Source organism: Alligator sinensis, unplaced genomic scaffold, assembly GCF_000455745.1.
Source record: "Alligator sinensis unplaced genomic scaffold, ASM45574v1 scaffold1358_2, whole genome shotgun sequence".
Taxonomy (NCBI): Eukaryota; Metazoa; Chordata; order Crocodylia; family Alligatoridae; genus Alligator; species Alligator sinensis.
In genome coordinates this window covers 158,810-179,830 of record NW_005843262.1, presented here as the reverse complement: position 1 = coordinate 179,830, position 21,021 = coordinate 158,810, and the positions used below count along the sequence as shown (strand labels likewise).

The 21,021-nt window shown below is 43.9% G+C and overlaps 1 protein-coding gene across 1 annotated transcript in view; it reads right to left on the bottom strand.

The window, feature by feature from the left end:
• Window positions 1-19,234, bottom strand: part of ADHFE1 (alcohol dehydrogenase, iron containing 1) — a 33,456-nt gene extending 14,222 nt beyond the window's left edge. Inside the window, exons 1-10 of the mRNA XM_014527022.2 lie at window positions 19,083-19,234; window positions 17,700-17,737; window positions 14,706-14,749; window positions 14,492-14,545; window positions 11,854-12,008; window positions 11,480-11,676; window positions 9,331-9,408; window positions 7,463-7,568; window positions 4,162-4,314; window positions 1,912-2,010 (exon numbers count right to left, since the gene is read on the bottom strand). Of these exons, the coding sequence (XP_014382508.1) occupies window positions 1,912-2,010; window positions 4,162-4,314; window positions 7,463-7,568; window positions 9,331-9,408; window positions 11,480-11,676; window positions 11,854-12,008; window positions 14,492-14,545; window positions 14,706-14,749; window positions 17,700-17,737; window positions 19,083-19,234 (1,076 nt within the window). The remainder of the gene's footprint in view (window positions 1-1,911; window positions 2,011-4,161; window positions 4,315-7,462; window positions 7,569-9,330; window positions 9,409-11,479; window positions 11,677-11,853; window positions 12,009-14,491; window positions 14,546-14,705; window positions 14,750-17,699; window positions 17,738-19,082) is intronic.
• Window positions 19,235-21,021: the final 1,787 nt, after the last annotated feature.

The window sequence follows — 21,021 nt, the reverse complement described above, 5'->3', positions numbered from 1 at the left end:
GGGGGCCTGCCTCTCTAAAAGCCTCCGCAGCACCTCAAGCTGTTTCCTTGGGTTCTGGTTGCGAGGCAAACAACCCTGACATCAGCCTGACCCAGCTGGTCTCGCCCCGCCCCTGGCTCAGGCCACGTTTGCAGGTTGAGAGGGACGGAGGGGCTTGGCCAGAACCTGTGGCGCTGGTGAGGGGAAACAGCGTCTGGGCCGGATTCTGCTTTGCTGCATGGGACTGGAAAGGGCCCTGCCCTGCAGGTAAGCCCAGGAAAGTGGCTGCTGGGCAGGCTTTCCCCATGCCATGCCGTGCTGTGTTGCTCAGGCTGTGCAGGGTCAGGCTCCACCAGCACTGGGGAGGGGAAGCAGCAGCTGGGCCGCAGGTCTGGCCCAGTCAGCACCAGGGAGGAGAGGTGGTGGCGGAGCCGTGTGCCGGGCCCCAGCAGTGGGGTTTCAGGGGCATCAGACCTCCCCCAGAACTTTCCCCCTACCTGTGCCACCTGGTCCCAAAAGGAGGAGGCTCCGCCTCCATTACTGCTGGCCAGTGCCAACCCAGTCGAGCTCACCCCGTCCCAGCAGCATGTGGGAAGCTGGCTTCAGCTGCATGCGGTTCCGGATGGGACGGACCCAGCCGGGTTTGCACCAGCCAGAAAAAGTGGCATGCAGCTGAAGTTGACTTCCCATGTACACGGCTCCACCGCAACTTCTGCTCCCTGGTGCAGACTCGGCTGGGCATGTCTCATCTGGAGCAGCATGAGGCTGAAGCCAGCTTCCCACATGCTGTTGGGGATGGGGTGAGCCCGGCTGGGTCTGCACCGGCCAGCAGAAGCAGCAGCAGAGCCATGTGCTGCTCGGGACTGACCGGTGCAGGCAGGGGGAAAATGCAGCTGAGCCCCTGCTGCTCCAGCTGGCCTCGCCCCATCCCGAGCAGCACACAGCTCCACCGCCACTTCTGCTGGCTGGTGCAGACCCGGTCGGGCTCCTCCCATCCCCAGCAGCACATGGGAAGCTGACTTCAGCTGCATGCTGCTTTTTCTGGCTGGTGTAGACCCGACTGGGTCTGTCCCACCCGGAGAAGCATGAGGCTGAAGCCAGCTTCCCACATGCTGCTGGGGACAAGGTGAGCCCAACTGGGTCGGCACTGGCCAACAGAAGCAATGGCACAGCTCGTTTTGGGACCATCTGGCACAGGTAAGGGGAAAGTTCTGGGGGAAGTCTGATGTCCCTGAAATTCCACTGCTGGGGCAGGATGTTAGAGGGGTCACAACCCCTTGCTACCTGGTAAGTTGTGCAAGGGGAGGGACTTCTGGCGACAAAGGTCAGGGGGCAGGACTTCCAGTCCCAAGATGGTGATCAGGGAGTGGGGCAACTGAAGGGGCAGGGCTACTCATGCGGCCCTTGACAGCTTGCCAAAACTCATCAAGCGACCCTCCACCCGAAATAATTGCCCGCCCCTGCTATACACAGTGACCAAGTCTACATGAGATGCTGACTGCGCAATAGCGTCACATGGCACAAAGTGTGATGTGATGCTACTGAGCAATAGTAATGAGCTACTGCATAGTCAGCATCACCTAAAAGCCATTCAGTGACGCTACTGTGCAGTAACTTAGTTACTATGTAGTCATTTAATATTCATGTAGGCAAGTACTAAATGACTGTGCAGTAATAACTGCACAGTCAGTGTCTCGTGTAGACATGGCCAGTGAGTAGTATCTTACTCTTTAAACAGTCCTATTTAATTTGGCAGGCCTGACTGTGGTGTAAAGTACTGTTTCATATGAATAAGTTTAGTCTGGTTCATAGCATCTGATTATTTCACAAATTTAGGGAACCTTGGATTAAGCCAGAAGATTCATCAGCAATTGGAAACACACATGAGGGAGGAGGTGGCTGGCAATGAGCTGATGCTGATACTGTACTTACCAAAGATGAACACCTGCATTTCCAAAACCAATACCAGCAAAACCACTTGCTAAGTGCATGTTAGCCCTTGCTTCATGGTCTTCAGAGTCTCTGATAGCTCTACAAGCAATAGAGATGATTAACACATATGCCATGTTTACATTGCTTCCAGGCTCAACATGAGACTGCCACGAAGAAGCATGCCCCACCAACTTGCTCCTGCTTAGCCTAAATGAAAGCCTGGACACTACAAACAGAAACAACAACATTTATTTATACTGAACTGTTTCAGTGAAGGCAAAATCCCACTTTTCACCATCACAGAACTGAGTCCCTGGTTGAAATCAATCATCTCCACACTATGTTTATTATTACAGTGTGGTGGAAATAGCAGTTATTATTTTATCTTTTACCCTACACAGGGGATTCTGGTTACTGTCATGAATGCAGATCTGAGACCGCTCCCAGCTTTTCCATCTATATCTGACAGAGTTTAAGGGTCTACCTGAGCAGGCATGGGACCTGACCACTCTCCCTCCTTACATCCTAGCCTGGTTCAGGAGCTTGACAATACTGAGAGATTCCAACCACAAGGAATAATAAATAGGCAGTCAAGCTAGTTATGCTTTGCACAGTAAGGGAAAAGTGTGGATCCTTAGATTGGAAAAGCCAGAACATTTGAAAATTACCCAGGGGCTAGATCTTCATTGGTAAAGATATAATCCAACTTCCAATTAAGAAAAAGAAAAAAAGAATCAATTTAAACTGGGCCCTAAATGATCTTGAAGTAAGTTATTAACTACTTTCAACGAAGGTATAATTTTAAATGCATAACAGATTAATATAGACATCTTCAGAAGATACTGATCTAGTATTCTGTACAAATGTCTTCTCATCATGCTGACAGTCAGAGAGTTGATAGCAGCCTTGTGTCACTTTATTGAGTATTTTCCCTGAGGCTATTACAGAAAAATGACAACTAAATACTCTTCATAGGATTGCTCTTGGATTTAGCCATGTCACTTCTAGGGGTGCACCAATAGAGATTTTTTGGTCTGATACTGATGGCCAATTTTTAATGAGCCATATCAGCAGATACTGATCTGATTGCCGATATGCAGCTGGGCATCTTGAAGAGCAGAGTCTGACTGGTAAGTCTGTTGTGGGGGAAGAGGAGAGGGGAGAGGGAAGGGGCATGAGGGTGGCAGATCAAGGCCCCCGCAGTGAGGGAGGGAGTGGGGCTAGGGCAGGCGCTGCACAGCCGGGGTGGAGTGTGGGGTGTTGCTCCTGCCGCTACATGCATCCCAGGAGGGCATGAGGGGTGTGTGACCCCAGATCTGTGTGCGGGGTGAGGGCGACCTGCTGCTGTGGGCTTGGGCCGGAGCTGTGCTGGGGGCAGGCAGCGGCACTAGGAGGGGCTGCAGTCACCCCAAAATTTGCCATAGCCCCTCTCCCAGCACCGCTGCCACCTTCCCTGAGTGTAGCCCTGGCCTAGCCCACCACTGGGAAGAGCCTGGGACCACCCCTGACCCCAGCCCGCAGCAGCAGCCCACCTTCACCCTGCATGCAGATCCGGGGTCACACGCCCCCATACCCTCCCGGGGTGTGTGCAGTGGCAGGAGCCCACCCCCTCCCCCCTGGATGAGTTGCTCGTGGTGCCATCCTGTACTCTGCCCCAGCTGTGCAGTGTCTTCCCCTGTTGCTGCCCTGGCCTCAGCCCCACTTTCTCCCTCACCCTGGGAGCCTCGATTTGTCCACTCCCTGCCATGCACCTTCCCTCACAACAGAATTACTGGCCGGACCCGGCTGCTCTCCATGATCCTGGGCTGCGCTCCTGACCACCTGCATGCTGCGTTGCAGCTGTGCGCATGCACAGGGCATTTATCGGCCACACTATCGACCACATCAGCCAAAATAAGCCGATTGCTGATACTGTCAATGTTTCTTATATTGGTGCTGATCCGATATGGGACTGATGTATTGGTGCACCTCTAGTGACTTCCATTGCTGTAACTGAGTGTTATATGGCTAAATCTTTAGACACCACTTTAAAAAGTTATCCCACAAGGTCAAATTGGTGAAACCTAACTTGGCTCCAATTTTATTTGATGCTGTTTTACGGAAGGGCAAAGCTAAGGGCTAGGATAGAAAATGAACTTCTGATACAGTTGTTCACCTCATCTCAGTCAAGGTTGGCTTTTTACCAGTGTTCATCACCAGGCATAAAATTGAGCCTGCTATCGGTATAAAGGTTTGCTAGACAGACATTACCTTTTCAAATATTTTGCCACAATACGCAGCGCGTGGAGAGCCCAGACATCACTGATCGGATTGCTTCCCTGGTAAGCCGGCCGGTTGATTGGATTTGAAGGGCAAGGACTGCGCATCTTATAAGGAAGAGCAGTATATGATTCTAAGGCATGGCTAAAATAGAAAGATTTTTTTTTAATAAAGAAATGTTTATACTTGAAATGGAAGAATACCATTTTTCTCCAGCATACATCTCCTGCAAGGGATTTAGGGTGTTACAAACTCACTTCCACTGAATACACCGAGCTCCCACAAAAATGGCATTTCTTTCCAACAGGACAGGAGAAATGTAAAGATGCCAGGACTATACATGTATCCCCCTTACTCTTTTCTTTTTTAAGTTGACCTTGACAAAGCAAAATCAACACTATCAAAAGGAATTGACTGCTGTCATTTTTGTCTGCTGGCAACTTATAGTTATGGTCATGATGAAATGTCCAGCTTTACACAAAAAACATGAAGGAAACACAAACTTTTAATTACAGCTGCACCGATACACTGGTACATATTGTATCGGCACCGATAAAAGGAAAATTGACATTACCAGCTTTTTGGCTGATGTAGCCAATGATGTCACTGATAAATGTTGTGTGTATGTGCACAAACGCAGCATGCACGTGGCCAGGAGTGCAGCCTAGCAGCTTGGAGAGCGGCGTCCAGCTGGTAAGTCTGCTGGGGGGAAGGGATGGGGGAGAAGAAGTGTGTGTGTGTGTGGGAGCAGATCAAGGCCCCTGTGGTGAGGGAGTGAGTGGGGCACACGCCCCCCATACCTGCTCCAGGGGTGTCCACAGTGGTGGGAGCCACCCTGACCCTACCTAACAAGCTGCAGCTCTGTCCCGCGTCCTACCCTGTCCTTGCAGCCCCTGCCCCAGCCTTACTCCCTCTCACCGTGGGGTCTTTAATCTGCACCCCCATGCCCCTTCCCTCCCCCCACCTCTTTCCTGCAACAGACTTACCAGCCAGCTGCTGCTCTCCAAGCTGCTGGGCTGAATATTGGGAATTGGATCAGTATCGGCTGATATGGATGCTTAATAATCAGCCATTGGTATCGGCCCAAAAAATCTTTATTGGTGCACCCCTACTTTTAAGGTGTTTCTGGATAAACAAGCTCAAGCATACCACAGAATATGATCTTCTACATGCATTTTTGCAGTTAAAACCTTGGGCTGAATCATTCTGTTTGTCTTTCAAAATGGTGACTGATTTTTGAACCAAGTTATAGAACAGGGGTAGGCAACGTTTTTTGGCCAGAGTGCCAAAAAACCCACAATGTCTACCTTGGCAGGTGCCTGAGTGCTGACATGCCAAGGCCTGGAGCAGCTGGTTGCAGCCTCCCAGCTGCAGCCAGCCCCTGGAGACCAGTCTGCTTGCAGCAGGGCTTGCACCCTCCCAGCTGCCTGCTGGGAGCAGCCTAGGCTCTGTGGCTGGCAGCAGCTGCTTACAGCCCGGACTAGCAGTGGTGTGCTGAGCAAAATGGCCTCGTGTGATATGCTCGGCACATGTGCTGGGGGTTGCTGACCCCTGTTATAGAATATAGACACACTGAAACAAGACTAAAGCTGCTGGCTTATTGAGGGTGCCAGCAGCTCACAAACTTCCAGCAAACGCTTTGTCAATGCACTTCTCTCCTGATATAGAAAACACCTGATGTTCTAAATTTTGTGGTAGCTTTACCATGAATTCTATATTTAAAACCTTTGCAGATGGCCACAAGCAGACTAAACTGTTCTGATCATTAATATCTGTCCTTTCTATCAGATGCACATTTCAGTTTACATGATGTCATATTGAATGAAATAGTTTGAATGTTTGTAAAGATTGCCCATTAGCCAGTTTCAGGAAGAAGATAGGATCTATCTCCTTATCTAGCTCATTGTTTCGGAGCTACGGCGAAATGTCCTGACTTCACTTAAAGTCTTAATCTAAATTGTATCTTTAGAAATTTTTTACAAAGAAAGTAAATATCCTAAATTCCGAGACATCAAAGCCTAAGGCCTTTTAACCAAATTGCTAAGAAAAGAGTATTTACAGTGATATGGAAGTCTCCCCAAGAATAATTTAAAAATGCTCAACAAAGGTAATTTCTGTTGAGTAAGATCCGAGCCCAAATTTGGGAGTTATGATGAATTGAGTAGGAGGAGCCCAATGACGGCAGCTCACTCAATAAAAACCTGTAACTTACTGTCCCAATTTGGAGGTGACTTCACTTGCAGAACAACGAAGGAAGAATCGCAAGTATAAGTTCAGATTAGATTGATCGCCTAATCAAGCCTCTCCGTGAACACGAATCTCTTAGTTCACGCTGAAGCCGCGGAGCGCCCGAAAGGGACTGAAGGAAGGGGACGTAGTCCTATCACTGGTGAGCCCAGCTCATTGAATCGTATTGCTGAGGCCAGCCTATTGAACCGTACTACTGAGGCCAACCCATTAAATCGTACTACTGAGGAATGAAACCATATTTTGGTATTTGGCTTCTCGGAATTCTAGGATTGTAAGTATATTATGAAAAATAACAGTATTGATTCAAATTTAACTTTTAGTTGTAATTGTAGTTGTTTTTGTAACACTAATTCTTATAGCATTGTTTGGGAAGGAAGTGCATTCGGAGCATTGTTTCTGATATATGTAATTATTGTGTTTTTAATGTTTGTGGTGTTTCTTAAAGCTAAGCAGTGTTATATACGTAGCAAAGAGTTTTAAAATAAAATTGTGTTGTATAAATTAAGTGTGTAATCATTGTGAAATCGTGCAATCAGCTAACTACTCCCCCAGCCAGTGCATCAAAACGAATCAGTAAATTGTGTGGGATTTTCTCTATTCCATAACCCACTAGAGACACATGAGTGAGTAATGTTGTGGTGACATTATGGCCATGATGGTCCAGGAAAAATGCAAGAGACAAAGATTTTTGTGGGTGATATCTTTTATTGGACCAACTGTATAGCTGGGAGGCACATAGGCAGCTTGTAGGTAACACTGAATCCTTCCTCAAGATTTTGTGAGTCACCTTAGACAACTCTGAATCATCTCACAAATCTATGACTGAGTAAGGCACTTTGATTTATTTCAAAGGCTTAGGAGGATTGAGGGTTATGATGTATTAAAGAAACAGGAAGGACTGAAATCAACTGAAAATTGACACAAAGGAAAATTGTCTTCCTATTAAAACAGGCATTTTTTTCCAACTTAAATGCAAAACAAACCAACCAGCCAAACCAATCAACCAAACAAAAAAACCAAGCAGCCCACACAGAAAACTTACCAAAGCACATCAAAGCCAGTATTGGCCACTACTCTCTCTGGCATAGACAAAGTGTGCAGAGGATCAATCATACCCAAAATGGGCTTAAGGGCTCTTGAAGCAATGCCTAAAGCACACATAAGAGTTTATTGTAAGAATTATTTTACCATAGAAGACAGAATATCTTGAATGTTTAAAATATGGAAGAAAAATTAATGCACATCATCTGAAACTATAAAGATATGGGGAGAAGAAAGGGAATGCATGTAATGAATATGCATCTAAATTCTACTGAGAGAAGATGACTATGTTTTTGTAAAAATATTAACTGTTACCTTGAAAGACAATCTTTCTAGAGGACTGAATTACACAAATAACAACTTACATTTTTCATCTTTTAAAATTAGTAATTCAAAATCAGGCTAGGTAGCTAGACAATTAAAAGAAAGATGTTACTGAATACTGGCTGGCTTTACACAGCTGTGAAATGAGATGATACTCATCATGTCATTCTATGGTGTTAACTCAAAGCAATATAATAATAGTCATCTTTGACAGCAGCCTGCACAGAAAGATCAGAGATGCAAAGACTGGAGCATCTGCTCCCCACTAGCATGATCCCTGTATTCCATCCAAGCACAGGAGAAGGAATATATCAGACAACAGACATGATCACTGACTTTATAGTCTGAAAGGAATCAGACTTTGATAGCAAATAATTCACACGTTGATTTACCAATGGCATTAGCACATCAGCTTTTTAAAACTCCTTTACCTCCACCAGTTAATGACGGGACCTTGTCTTTATTTTTGTTTTTGTCATTTGCTGTTGGTTAAGGTCATGAGTAAAACAGATGACACACTGGCTCTGCACATGAAGGTACAAATCTGAGAGCATAGGATGGCTCCAATTGGAGAGTGACAGCTTTCCTATAAGTTTAATAGGGGTGCTAAGCTGCAAAAGACAGAACATTTCCTACTGCAGGAAGCTTGGATGAGCTGAGATTTTTTCTTGGAGTGAATCACACTGGACATTACCTCCTCACTACTTGAAACCTTCCCTGACCATCTTACACTCTCAAAGTGACTGTGGAATGGCCTCCAGAACATTGTTCTTCAATTTAACCTTCCACAAAAAACAGCTAAGCATTAGCAGAAGGCCAGACTTGTTCACCTGCTAAAAATAATTTGTGTTTTCCTCATGAATGCAACTGGCCCTTTAGAAATGTTACTAATGCATAATACTGTTTTGCTTTATATGGACCGGAACTGGGCAAATTCCAAATTACAGCTAAAAATTTCTCATGTGCCCTACTGCAGCCTCAAATACTGCAGTATGTATGATATTTAAAATCGATCAGTGTTAAGAAACCACTGCAATACCTCAGGCTAGCTATGAAGCTTAATGAAGGCATTTTAGTCTTAATCTTTATTTTCTGAGAGTAACAAGATCAAAGACAGACAGTGTCCATTTCTTTTACTGCATTTCATGCAAGAAGTTAGGAAAAGGAACATTTGGACCCAATTACACAACAAAGAAATGGATCTTGAAAACAGAAAAAAATAGAGGAAATAATGAACAGTCAGTTGACCCAAAATATATGTAGACATTTCCTTTGTACATAACACATTCCACTGTTCAGAGACTTGAAAGATTATGCCTTCAAACTATAATCTCCTGTATTATTCAAGCATTTCATTTTGTTAATATGTTTTAAAATTTCATTCAAAAGAAAAACCTTCAATCTGTTAAGATTTGTCTGTAATGGATGAATAGAATGAAACAACAGCTGACATTACACAAGTAATGGCTTTATCTCAAGACAGAGGAATACAGTGAAAGACTGGAAAAGATTGGATTTTGTTAAGTACTGGTCATATATTCTTACCAGTTTTTACTTTTAGGTCTTTGTAGTCAAAAATGGCAACACCAGTGGTTTCACTTCCAGTTCCAGCTGTTGTAGGAACTTCAAAGAAGGGAAAATTGTATTAATTCAACAAAAAAATAAAGGTTCCTTACCTATACCATGGGTGTGAAGTAGAAGAAATATGCAGAAGCCACTCAAAGAATATAGCATTTTAGATGACTAACTTGGTATAAGACACAGAGGACACATCTACATGAGACATTTACAGTAAGTTGCCTAATTAGCTCCACAGTAAAATGTCACTGTCTACACATGTGGTGCTATTAGGACGGAATAAACTAATTAACTCTGCTGTAAGATAGTACTTGCAAATATAAGTACTATTCTACAATGGAGTTATTTATTCCACTGCAACATGTGTAGATGCTGACCCAGCAGGCAGGGACACAAGGGTACTTCAGTGCAGGAGCTGCCTGCCAGTAAGCCCTACACAGAGGTACCCTTGTGTCCCAGGTAGCCCCTCCGCAGAACACTGAGCTGCAGCCCTGGGCTGGCAGGCTGACTCCCAGGGCCCCCTGCCAGCCAGGGCCGTTCTAATCTGACTCAATTTGCTGCGGTCCTGGGTGCACATTCAAACAGTGCCCAGGAGCAATAAATTCTGGCACAAATTGTGTTGGAGTTTATTGCTTTGAATTAATTACATGTGTAGACATGCCCAGAATGGCATTATAAGAGTTGCATAGCTGAAGCATAGTGTTCTTTCACTGACTATAGTAACTGTTATAGTGTGCAGTATGGAATTCTTAAACGTTTATATATAATATTTATGGGGGTTCCCAAGAACCTTGAAAGCAGTGTGAGCCCAGTTTGCTATACAGTTTTCAAAAGCAAAAGGAAGACAAAAGATGCCAAAACTCCTTTAAAATTAGTATTAACATCCTCAGCTGCAGATTGTATCAGAAGCCAGGCTGGACTCTTGACCAGCAGAAGAAAACACACCTTAAAAAACACAACTACACACAGATACTCTTATCTTTCTTCTACTTTGGAAATGGGGACAATGATGATTTGGGCTTAATGGTGGCTTTATTAGCATTTGCATATAAGAACAGATTTTAAATATTATTCCTAACCATTTTTTGTTATGTTATATTGTGACTAAGTTGTATATGGTTTTTATGAGTCTGGAAAAATACATGGGTCTGTTTTAATTGAAGATAATGAAGCTGCATGAACAGAGAAGTGTGTTAATTATTAAGGTCCTGATTAAAAGGTCATTAAAGTAAATAATTTTCCCATCACTTCAATGAACTTTGGATGAAACCCTATAATTGATACATAATAGATATGATGATCAATGCTAAATTAACTGGTTAGTTATATATTAATGCATTTCTGGGAGGCAAAGAACAGTTGCCATAGAAATAAGCAGGTCAAATCTTCAGTCTTTTACAGATGTGTGGAACATGCTGCATATGGTAAAGGTTAGGCCAGTGCTAAAGAACTATACCCTTAAAATGCACGCTGATCAAAGAAACAGAACCCCATCCAGTTACATAACAAATGTAATATATTTCTTACAGCATAAGGGCTATATACAGTTAGTACTGGGGTGTGCAGATCAGAATAGTTTATATTTATATTCACAATGGACTGGGGCATGATAGCAGAACTGTTAAGACATCTTGCTTCAGCTCCAGAGGCTCCTCCTCCAGGCTTGTGGTGAAGGTGGCACCCCAGCTGAACTAAGCACCTGGCTATCTGGGCTTAGGAGTTGAAGGCAGAAGGACATGACACTAGCGACATCACAGTGTATGCTGTTGGCTACAAAAACTGGTGTGCCTTAACAATTCTAGCCCAATGGGCCAGTCAGCTCAGGCTGACCTTTGACTCTGAAAGCACAGTGTACTTGTAGGGCATGTGGAAGAACTGGTTAATAGATTTAGGTTCAATGGGTCCAGAGAAGCAACCATGTGATTATTCTTTGTGAGCAGATGACAAAGGTGAAGTGAAAAACCTGGTGCAAACTACATGATCCTATGCTCTTTAAGTCTTGGCAAAAAGTAGAACCAAAAGGAGGTGAAAATGGTTGAATGTAAATGACTCAAATATAAACAACTTACACAGAGCCTTGAAAGTAGAAAAAAATATTACTCTTCTGTTTCTTTACCTGCAATGAGTGGCTTAAGGGGCACTGTAACAGCCTTCCCTTTTCCAATGGGAGCATTGACATAATCCAGGAACTCTGATTCAGGGCTGGATGCATACAGGTTGGCTGCTTTACAAGTGTCTATTGAAGAACCTCCACCGACAGCGACGTAAGCATCAAACCCTCCCTTCTTAGCAAATGAGATAGCATCTATGAAACTTGGAAGAAAAAGAAAATCAGAAGAACAGCACCAGGCTTCCAAACTTAACTGTTAATACCAATATATATGCTGTTAGTACAGAAGCATGTAGAAAACAAAATTATGAGAGCCAGGAGAACTGAAACAGGTATTTTGGAAAGCATGCATTTTCCAAATTATATGAAAGAAATGATACCTCTGATCAGTCGGCTCCACCCTGACATTATCGTACATTTGAAAGTTTATACCATTTTTTGCAAGGGAATTCAATACCATTTTTGCTGGAGGGAGCTTGCAAAGATTCTTATCTGTCATCACACAGACTTTTCTAGCACCCATATTCTGCAGGTCCTACAATAGAAATAAAAGAAACAAACAAAACCCCCTGGATGAAATCTAAACTAGATTATTTAAACCTCAATCTAATTATATTAAACAGTTTTGTACAAAACACTGAGCTATGGTAAAATTTCAAAATCATAGTTAAATAAAACATTTATAGCACACATGTAAGGTCATAGAAAAAGATGTAGTTCAGAACATAGATCAATCTTAGAGCCGAGAAGCAATATAAAACGCTGAAGGTATATTATTAATAGTCCCTATGAATGAATGGCCAGCAAGCCGAAACCATCTAGGATTATTCAAGATTACAGAAAAAGATATGGTTTAGACTTCATTCAGTATTTCCCAATTAAATATATTTACACAATCAAGGTGATCTAAAAAAGCTATACCAGGGACTGATCTATCCCAGGAGTTTGCAGGATATCTATTAATGCAGTATCAAAAGCCCAGATTAAAAAATAATTATGTACCCAACTTTAAACACTAATTATTTTTGACATAATCTGAGAGGGAAGGGGACCAGATGTATTTGGGGAATGAATCCAGGTCTCAGAAGTGGCAGCATATTTATTTATATGAATTAAAAAGTATGATAACACAATACTGAGCTATGTGAAACTTCTTAGTGTAAGGCACTCTTGTAAGAGGCCAAGTTATAGTTATTTTGAGAACTAAACTTTGAGGGTGCAGACAGACATAGCAACTGAAATGTTTCCAACTTTTCAAAAAGGAATCTTTCAGCCATGGGATGCTAGAGAAGGCAACAGCAACCTATAGCTCCCTTTTCTATTCCTGCCTTACCTCACAAAGATGGGAAATAAATGGGAGGGGAGAGCAGAGACCCCAGAGTAGAGAAATAAGCAGGGGCAGGAGCTCCATGGCCCTGCACCCAGGTGTCTCCAGTCCCAGCAGGGATTGGGTAGGGAGTGTCAGGCTCCCAGTTCCTGGGCTGGGGAATCTCCTGCTCCTTCCCTTAACTTTAGGTTCTCTACTCTTTCCTCCAGTCTACCTCCCATCCCCATGAAGGGAGGGGAGAGTGGAGATGAGGAACACCTCATTTAAGGACGTACTATTTTGAAGCACTTCAGCTGTTTTTGGAACATTTCAAAGGGCTTGCATGTTTGCAAAGCTGGCCCTTTGAAATGTTTCAGCTGCTGGCCCAATAAAAAATATGCCCCAATAAAAATCATTGCCTCGCCTATTTCCTGGACCATCATGACTACAACATCACTTCGTCACTACCTTCAATTGTGCATCTTACCCCATGTGTCCTTACATCTGCAAAAGTAAAATCTGAAGAATTTAATGCCACATGAATAAAGTATAGATTGCTGTAAAAATATTTAAAAAATGTAAAATACTTACAATGATGTGACTGAAAAGAATATGAAAATAAAATACCACTTCAGACTTCACTGCAGTAATTATCACAATATTATTAACTGTCTACATAAAACTATCTACACAAAACACCTACATCAAATTCAGTTCTTGCTGGCATTGGCCACTAAGAACAGCTTTAACGGTTCATTCTTAAACAATACCTTAATTTAAGCCGTTATTGTGTAAGAGCAAAGAGATAAAAACTGCAGACTCATCCTATACGGTTGAAAGCAATGGAAAAAAGCCTCACTTCAGCGGTGTAGGGTAAGGGTTCAAAGTGAGGTAGACAGTAAGGACTGCATCCAATAACCATTAAGTTAATGGAATGTTTCCTATTCATTTCAGTGAACATTAGACAAGTCTTAATAATGCAGAGCACAAGTTTAGAGATACAAATGTAAAACTTTGTTTCTGGCAGGCAACAGAGGTGTAGGCCCATAATATTTAAGTTGGGTTAGATAAGATTTCTTTTCTTTCTCCATCTGTCCACCTTCTCTATATAGGTTGCAATTTGAGGGAGGGTTAGGAGTTTCTTTCACTGTGTATGTACAATACTTAGTACAATGGAACATGGAACCTTTGAACCAACTGTAAAATCAAATAGGTTAGAACAGCTTTAAGTGGGGGAAAACACCACTTGCATTTTTCTTTATGTCTGAAAAGACAAGAAATCTCCACAGAGTTTCTAAGTATTGTTTTTAAAATATTACAAATGTACAAATATTTACAAATGTCTTAGTAGGACTGAAGATTATGAGTGTTTTTAGCTAAAAAAGTAATTTTGACCATTAAGAACAATAGATTATTTTGGTTTAAAATGAAAGTTACAATACTACTTCTCTAGGCACCACATTAAGACAAATAATAATAAAGCCATCATCCCTGGATTTTCATTAGACATTTGTATATTCTTAGCTCATACATTCTAATTATTCATATTATAAAAAATGGTATAGTTTTAACTTCATTCATAGGCTATATAGCTTGATGTCTTATAAAATGGATAACTGAAGCCTTTTAAAATGGATATTCGCAGGTAACTATCAATATTTTTCTGGAATGTAACATTTCACAGATGAAAGATGTACAACATAAAAGCTTACCATGCCGATTTCTTTAGTAACTCCTTCTCCGTATCTGATGTTTGAAATAGCCATCTACAAAAATATTAAAGAACAATTTTTCTTTTAAATTAAGAAATTGCATTAAGTTCCCAGTAGGTGTGATTCTCATTATTTAATAATTGACATCTTTTTATAAATGCCATATTTAAAAATATCACACTTGTAATCATAATATACTTATTTATTAATATACCTCAAATGCATAATCTGTAGTCTCCAAAACAGCATGTTCAGGAACTGGAATGGAAGTTAAATAGTAAAATTAATAGAAAATTTGTTGATCAAAACAAATCTGGGCTATATCTTTAAGCAACTGCACTTAAGTGCCTTCTTTGCTTTAAAATGTATGGTTATTTATAACATGTTTATAGAGTGCTCCCTGTTTGTCATTTTGGTTGGGGTTTACTTGTTTTGGACCTACTTATGCTACCCTTCATCATATCAAACATAATTTCTTCATAGCAATATTCCCAGTTTCATTTGCTAGTTTAAACTAACTAGATAGTTTGATATATTATAAAACTTAAATTAAAAAAGTTTTAAAAGGTAAATTCTATCTTCCATGAGCTGAATAAGTGACGAATAATTTGCATATATTTATAGTTAAAGTATCTGTTAAGTCTGAAAAGATTCAATAGACTCATTTTATGACTATCTAGAAGTACATGCACAATATTTAAGGTCACCAATAAAGATAATACGTAGATGTAGATGCACATTAACTTTCAGGACAGCTCTCATGACACACATATGACATTTCACACATACATACATGGACAAAAGGCACCCTTTGTTCATCAGAGAATGATTAAAAGTGGCTATTAGGCTTTCCTAAGTCCCTTGCTTTGCACTAGGCCTGAAGTTCTAATTATTCGGTTATCTTACTTTTCCTTTGCCCAATCCTTCTTGTACATGCTATGGAAAAGCTTTTCATGTTGACAGATTTGTCAGAAAATGTAACCAACTGTCTTAGAAAGGTCAAAAAAGATTTACTGCCCTCCCTGCTCCTGGTGAAAGATCATGTCCAGCCATCTGTCTGGTGTACTCATTGATAATCTGGATCCAGACCCAATACGGGAAGCCATAATGAGCATACAGGCCCTTTGGGGAGCACTGACCTACAACAGTGACACACAAATGCATTAGGATCCTTTATGCACTCTCTATTCAGACTCAGGGCTGCTGCTGTTTTCTCTTTTATTTCCATCTCTTGCCAGGCTCTATGTGATTGACCTCTGCTAGTGTTTGAGTCTGCTGTAGTTTGAGTAATTAATTTGACTGTCTGAAGATGTGTCCAGACCACTTATCTTGCTTCCTTTTCATAGTACAATAGATGCCCTGCTGTTGTATTCTTCAAGCAAGCTTAACCTTCATTAAGAACGTTATTGTACTTAAAATTGTATTGTTTCCTCAAAATGCTGTTGTGAAACATTGGCTGTTTTCAAACAGAAGTTGCTATGAATTTAGTCCAGCCTTATATATAAATTGTATCAATTCCCTTTATATATTGGTCCCTGTTTGGGCTTTTGTAAATCAATTTTTGGTTAGGATTTGCTCATTTTGAACCTACTTATGTAACCCTTTATCATATCAAACATAATGTCCTCATAGAATAGTCACAGTTTCCTTTGCTAGTTTAAACTAAGTAGTTAGTTTGATATCATAATATGTACATTTTTAAAAAAGTTTTAAAAAAGGTATCTTGCATGAGCTGAATAAGTGACCAATAATTTGCATGTATGTATAGTTAAAATATCCACTGAGTCTGGAAAGATTGTATGAATCTTAATAATTGTATGAATGTCCAGAAATATTTGCACACTACTTATAATTTTGCTGCTTTATAGTCTCAGTTTCTGTTATAGAGCAAGCTTATGGGATTCCTAGATTATGTAGATTTTCCTTCTGTAGAGAGCCTGTTTTGAATGAACTCACAAGGGTTCCCAAATGTAATCAGGAGACCTAACAATTTCCCAGCTCTGCCATTGCCTTGCTGGGTGATCTTGGGGGAAAAACTGAGTCTGTAAGACAATGATGATACTTACACATCATTATACAGCACTCTGAGGTCTAGGAATGAAATTCACCCTTTCCACAATTTTTAATCAATGCATGACTAATGAAGTAGTGTAGTCCCCACAGTCCTGCCATCAAGGCACCTTCCATAAGTACCTCCATAATATCAGGGTCTGCCCTAGCGACTCCAATTGCAGTATCAGGCTGCGTCCAGATGAGTGTGGATGTTTCTTTCCCTGGGGACAAGTAGCAGTGGCACACCTCATGCCGCTGCTACTGGTTCCCAGGGAATGCCCATGCCACATGTGCTCTGGCGCGTGGCTGGTTACTTTGGGTCGCGAAAGGGAGACTGCGGCCAGCAACTGTGCAGGGCCCAGCAGCCTTACCTGGGGTTCTGGGGCCTTCCTGGGGCTGCAGCCACATCAGGAAACCTGGTCAGGAGCTGGAGCATGGCTCCGTCCAGCCAGGGTCTGGTTTCGGGTGGTGCACACTGCTGCCACATGTGCCGCCCTGCTTTTTTTTTGGTGTAGGATCTCCTGGGGTCAACCTTCCCTTCCCCTCCCTGCCCCACACCCGCTTCCCCCATGCTGCAAGGTAGCAGTGCAGGGGATGCCTGCATGTGTGGTGTGTGGTGCCGCAGATGGGTGTGTGCTTATCTGGACATGGCCTCAAAGTCCAAAAAAACATGTAATTCCAGATTTTCATGAGTAATGAGTGAACTTGAATGGTTCCATTTTGGGGCACCCAATATGACATACCCTCATGAGTCTGATTGTCAAGAGGGCATGGTCATGGATCTCTGCAAATTGAAACCCTTTAAACATGTCTCAGGTCAGGCACTCATACTTGGGCCATTCATAATCGCCAGTAGGACAGTTTGGACAATAATTATTTCTATTCACAAGACAAATGTATTACATCTTGTAAGCATAGCTACGGTATTTAATAAAAAACAAATATGCAGGGTACATTAAGATGTCTTTAACCTTTGACATCACTATTTTGTGAAGTTGTTTCTCCTCTATTGTAAATATTATACACATCTTCTAAATAAGTTATATTTATCATTACTTTGCTCTAACTTTGTTGTACTTTTTATTAAATGCATATGTGGAGTTCGAAGATGTGAGCATGAGGAATAATTTAAGACACAAATTTAACACATTCTTACCTTGGGAGTATGTGTGGGAATGAGATGGACACCGGCATCTAATTAAAATGAAAATACAAACGTTTATCTAAAGATGTAACAGGAAAGCTAGAGCTTTAACAAGCCTGAGCCTAAAGGGAATGGTCCCTTATTAATTAATTTACCATGCCCTGTCTTCCAACATTTATCAGAGATTGCCATCTAGTGTTCAATATTGGTAATACTTTTTTCCCTATTACTCAAATAACTGATTTGTTAGCCCCTGCTCTAGATGCCTTTAAGTGTGGTCCAGGTCTTATATTGTTGCAGTTTAAATTATGGACTCAAATAATCAATTGCTTAGCATAAATTATAGAGTGAATAGGTGCCTCTAGTAACACTAAATGAAGGATGTCTGTAAAATGGCATGCATTAACTGTTGCATCTCATGCAAAACTAAGGAAGTGATACTCCCACTGTACTCTACACTGGTGAGACCGCAGCTGGAGTACTGCGTCCAGTTCTGGGCACCGCACTTCAACAAGGACATGGAAAAAATTGAGAGGGTCCAGACAAGAGCCATCCATGTGATCAGGGGCTTGCAAGACAAGCCATACCAGGAGAGGCTGAGGGACTTGGGCCTCTTCAGCCTACAGAAGAGGCGGCTGAGAGGGGACTGCTGAGAAGGCTGATGTAGCTTACTGCTACATGAGGGGAGTTCATCAAGAACTTGGTGAACAGCTGTTCACCAGGGCACCCCTGGGGAAGATCAGAAGCAATGGGTACAAACTCCTGGAAGGCCGCTTCAGACTCAATTCCAGGAAAAACTACTTCACAGTCCAGGTGTCCAGACTGTGGAATAAACCCCCTCCAGAGACAGTGCAGTCACCTGCCCTGGAAATCTTCAAAAGGAGCCTGGACAGTCACCTTGCTGGGGTCACTTGACCCCAGGTGTCTTTTCCTGCCTAGTGCAGGGGGACCGGACCCGGTGATCTACAAGGTCCCTCCCGGCCCCTAGCGATCTATGAAACTATGAAAATGGATACACTGCTTCCCTCTTTCACACGGCTCTGGCACAAGTGAATTAAGGTATAGGAGGTGCTCAGATGAGGCAGGAAGCATTGCAGATCCGTGCTACAGAAGTCTCAGTGCGCGGGGCGGGGCCGGGCAGCCTCTTTGCGTTTTCACACACGGAGCAGCATGGGGGCGGCCAAACACCGCACCATTTGAACGCGGTTTGAGGAGGCGCCCGTCAACAGGCAGCCCCCCTCTCTCTGCCCCGTCAGGACAACACGGGCAGGGGGGTTGCGCGCACTGCAGAGGGGCGGCGGCGGCGGCGAAGCGGGGCCTAGGGCGGCTGCTCTGCCTCCCGCCTGGGCCCCCGGCCCGGCTTCCCCCGGCCCGGCTCGCGGGGCAAAGACTCACGCGGCCCACTGCAAGCGCCTCAGCAAGTACTCCCCCCGGGGGAGGCAGGGCGCCCAAGCCCGGCGAGCGCCCGGTAGCGCAGCTCCCGCCGCCAGAGCAGAGCCGGGCAGTAATAACTTTAGAATAAGAGCACTGGCAGGGAAGTTTTCCATTTTAGCTGGGAAGTGTCACAGTTACCTCACTAAATAGGATGAGTCCTTTAAGAAAAGGTACAACTTTGCACTAGTGCCACTTGCATGCTGTGAAAACTGAGTCGTTAGCTTAGGTGCATCAAAGGTATGGCCTGCAGCCAGGCCCCGTTAGTCCTATTATACAGTGCCCTGGCCCAGATGGTACACAACAGCCATCTGGTGTGGGCAATGTAAGGGCTGCAGCTGTCAGGACAGTGTACAGGACTGAGGTGCACACCCATGCCAGATGGACTGTACCTGCTGGATCTGGCACAAAGAGCCCAGTTCAGCTCTGCGCCCATCATCTGGGCCATGGGGGGAGTGTGATGTCCTTCATCAAAACGACTGAAATAAGGGATGGGAAGTGGTAGGTTTCCCCTATCTTTGTAATGCATCCTTGCTGTTGAGGATTGCAGAGGTTCTTTCCTCACTCCAGCAGAGTAGGCTCCTGAAACTCTTTTTGGCTGGATATATACAATGACAGAGCCATAGAAAATAAGAGATGATTACAACAGGAAAACAAAACACTCTAGTGCTTTTCAGTCACTGATCAGACATTTCTGCATAACCTGCTGGATGTCAATATACTTAGAGGTCTAAGGCTGAACTAGATATAGCAGTCACTCCTGCAGCAGCTCCGAGTGCACACACTGGCACCTGTTGTAAACCCACGAAGGGTTTGAAAGCAATGGTGTCCACATGAAGTCTACAGCAGGCGAGTTGGAAAAGCTCACGCTCAAGTGTCATCTGCTTGACCCCTTATTGAAATAGTACGTGCAAGGAATCTGGGAACGTGAACTTCACATTTGATATTATTTGGTTGTATGAAACACAGGTTCCATCTCCCACTTCCAAATCCATCAATGCCATTTGTTTCAGTCTTCCCACCTCCCCTCAAGCTGTAGTACAGGGGTGGGCAAAATACAGCCCACTAAGCCATTCTATCCAGTCCATGGGGCCCCTAAAAAAATTAGGAAGTAAATATGTATTCATCTGTCCTTGGTTCCTGTCAAAGATGACAGGAACCAGGGGCAGTAGGACCCAGGTGAAGCCCCACCTGGCCCTGCCCCCCACAGCTGGAAGCCCCAGCAGGACTGGCAGGAGCTCCTATGCTGGGCAGCACAGAGGCCCTGGTGGCAGCCCCACTGCAGCCTACCACAGTGCAAGCTCTGGGCAGGCAGCAGCAGCAAACACTGCCTGGTGTGGCAAACGGGCAGGCCGCAGCTGCTCCTGCTGCAGTGCAGCCCCAACAGGTGAGGCCAGAGCCAGCGTGGGGCCCAGGCTGGCAGCAGGGAAGGTTACAAGCTGGTGCTGAGTGCAGGGACAAATGGCCCCTCCCCTGCCCCATGGTTGGTGCCCTGGGCTGCAGCCACTCACAGCAGGGAATGTACTCCATGGGGCAGGGCCCTTTTTCCTCCATGCTCAGCACCAGCTTGTTCCCTGCCAGCAAGCACCGGGTCGGGGCTGTGCGCTACCCCCTGCCTGTACCACAGGGCTGAGTGGGGCACTGGGAGCGAGAGGGTGCAAGAGCCAGAGGAAGCAGGGGGCCCACACCAGTGTTCCAGGGCCTGTGCCAGCAGGGCCCAGAGCAGGGCGGCAGGAGTATAGGGTCCTGGCTGGCAGGGGCTCTATGGAGCAGGGCCAGCTCCCCCCTCTCCCTGTTGGTGCAGCCCAGCCCGGCTCCACAGACCTCTACCAGCCTGCTCCCTGCCTGTAGTGGCCCTGAGACATTGGTCCCAAGATGGTGACCAGGGGGCAGGGCACCTGTC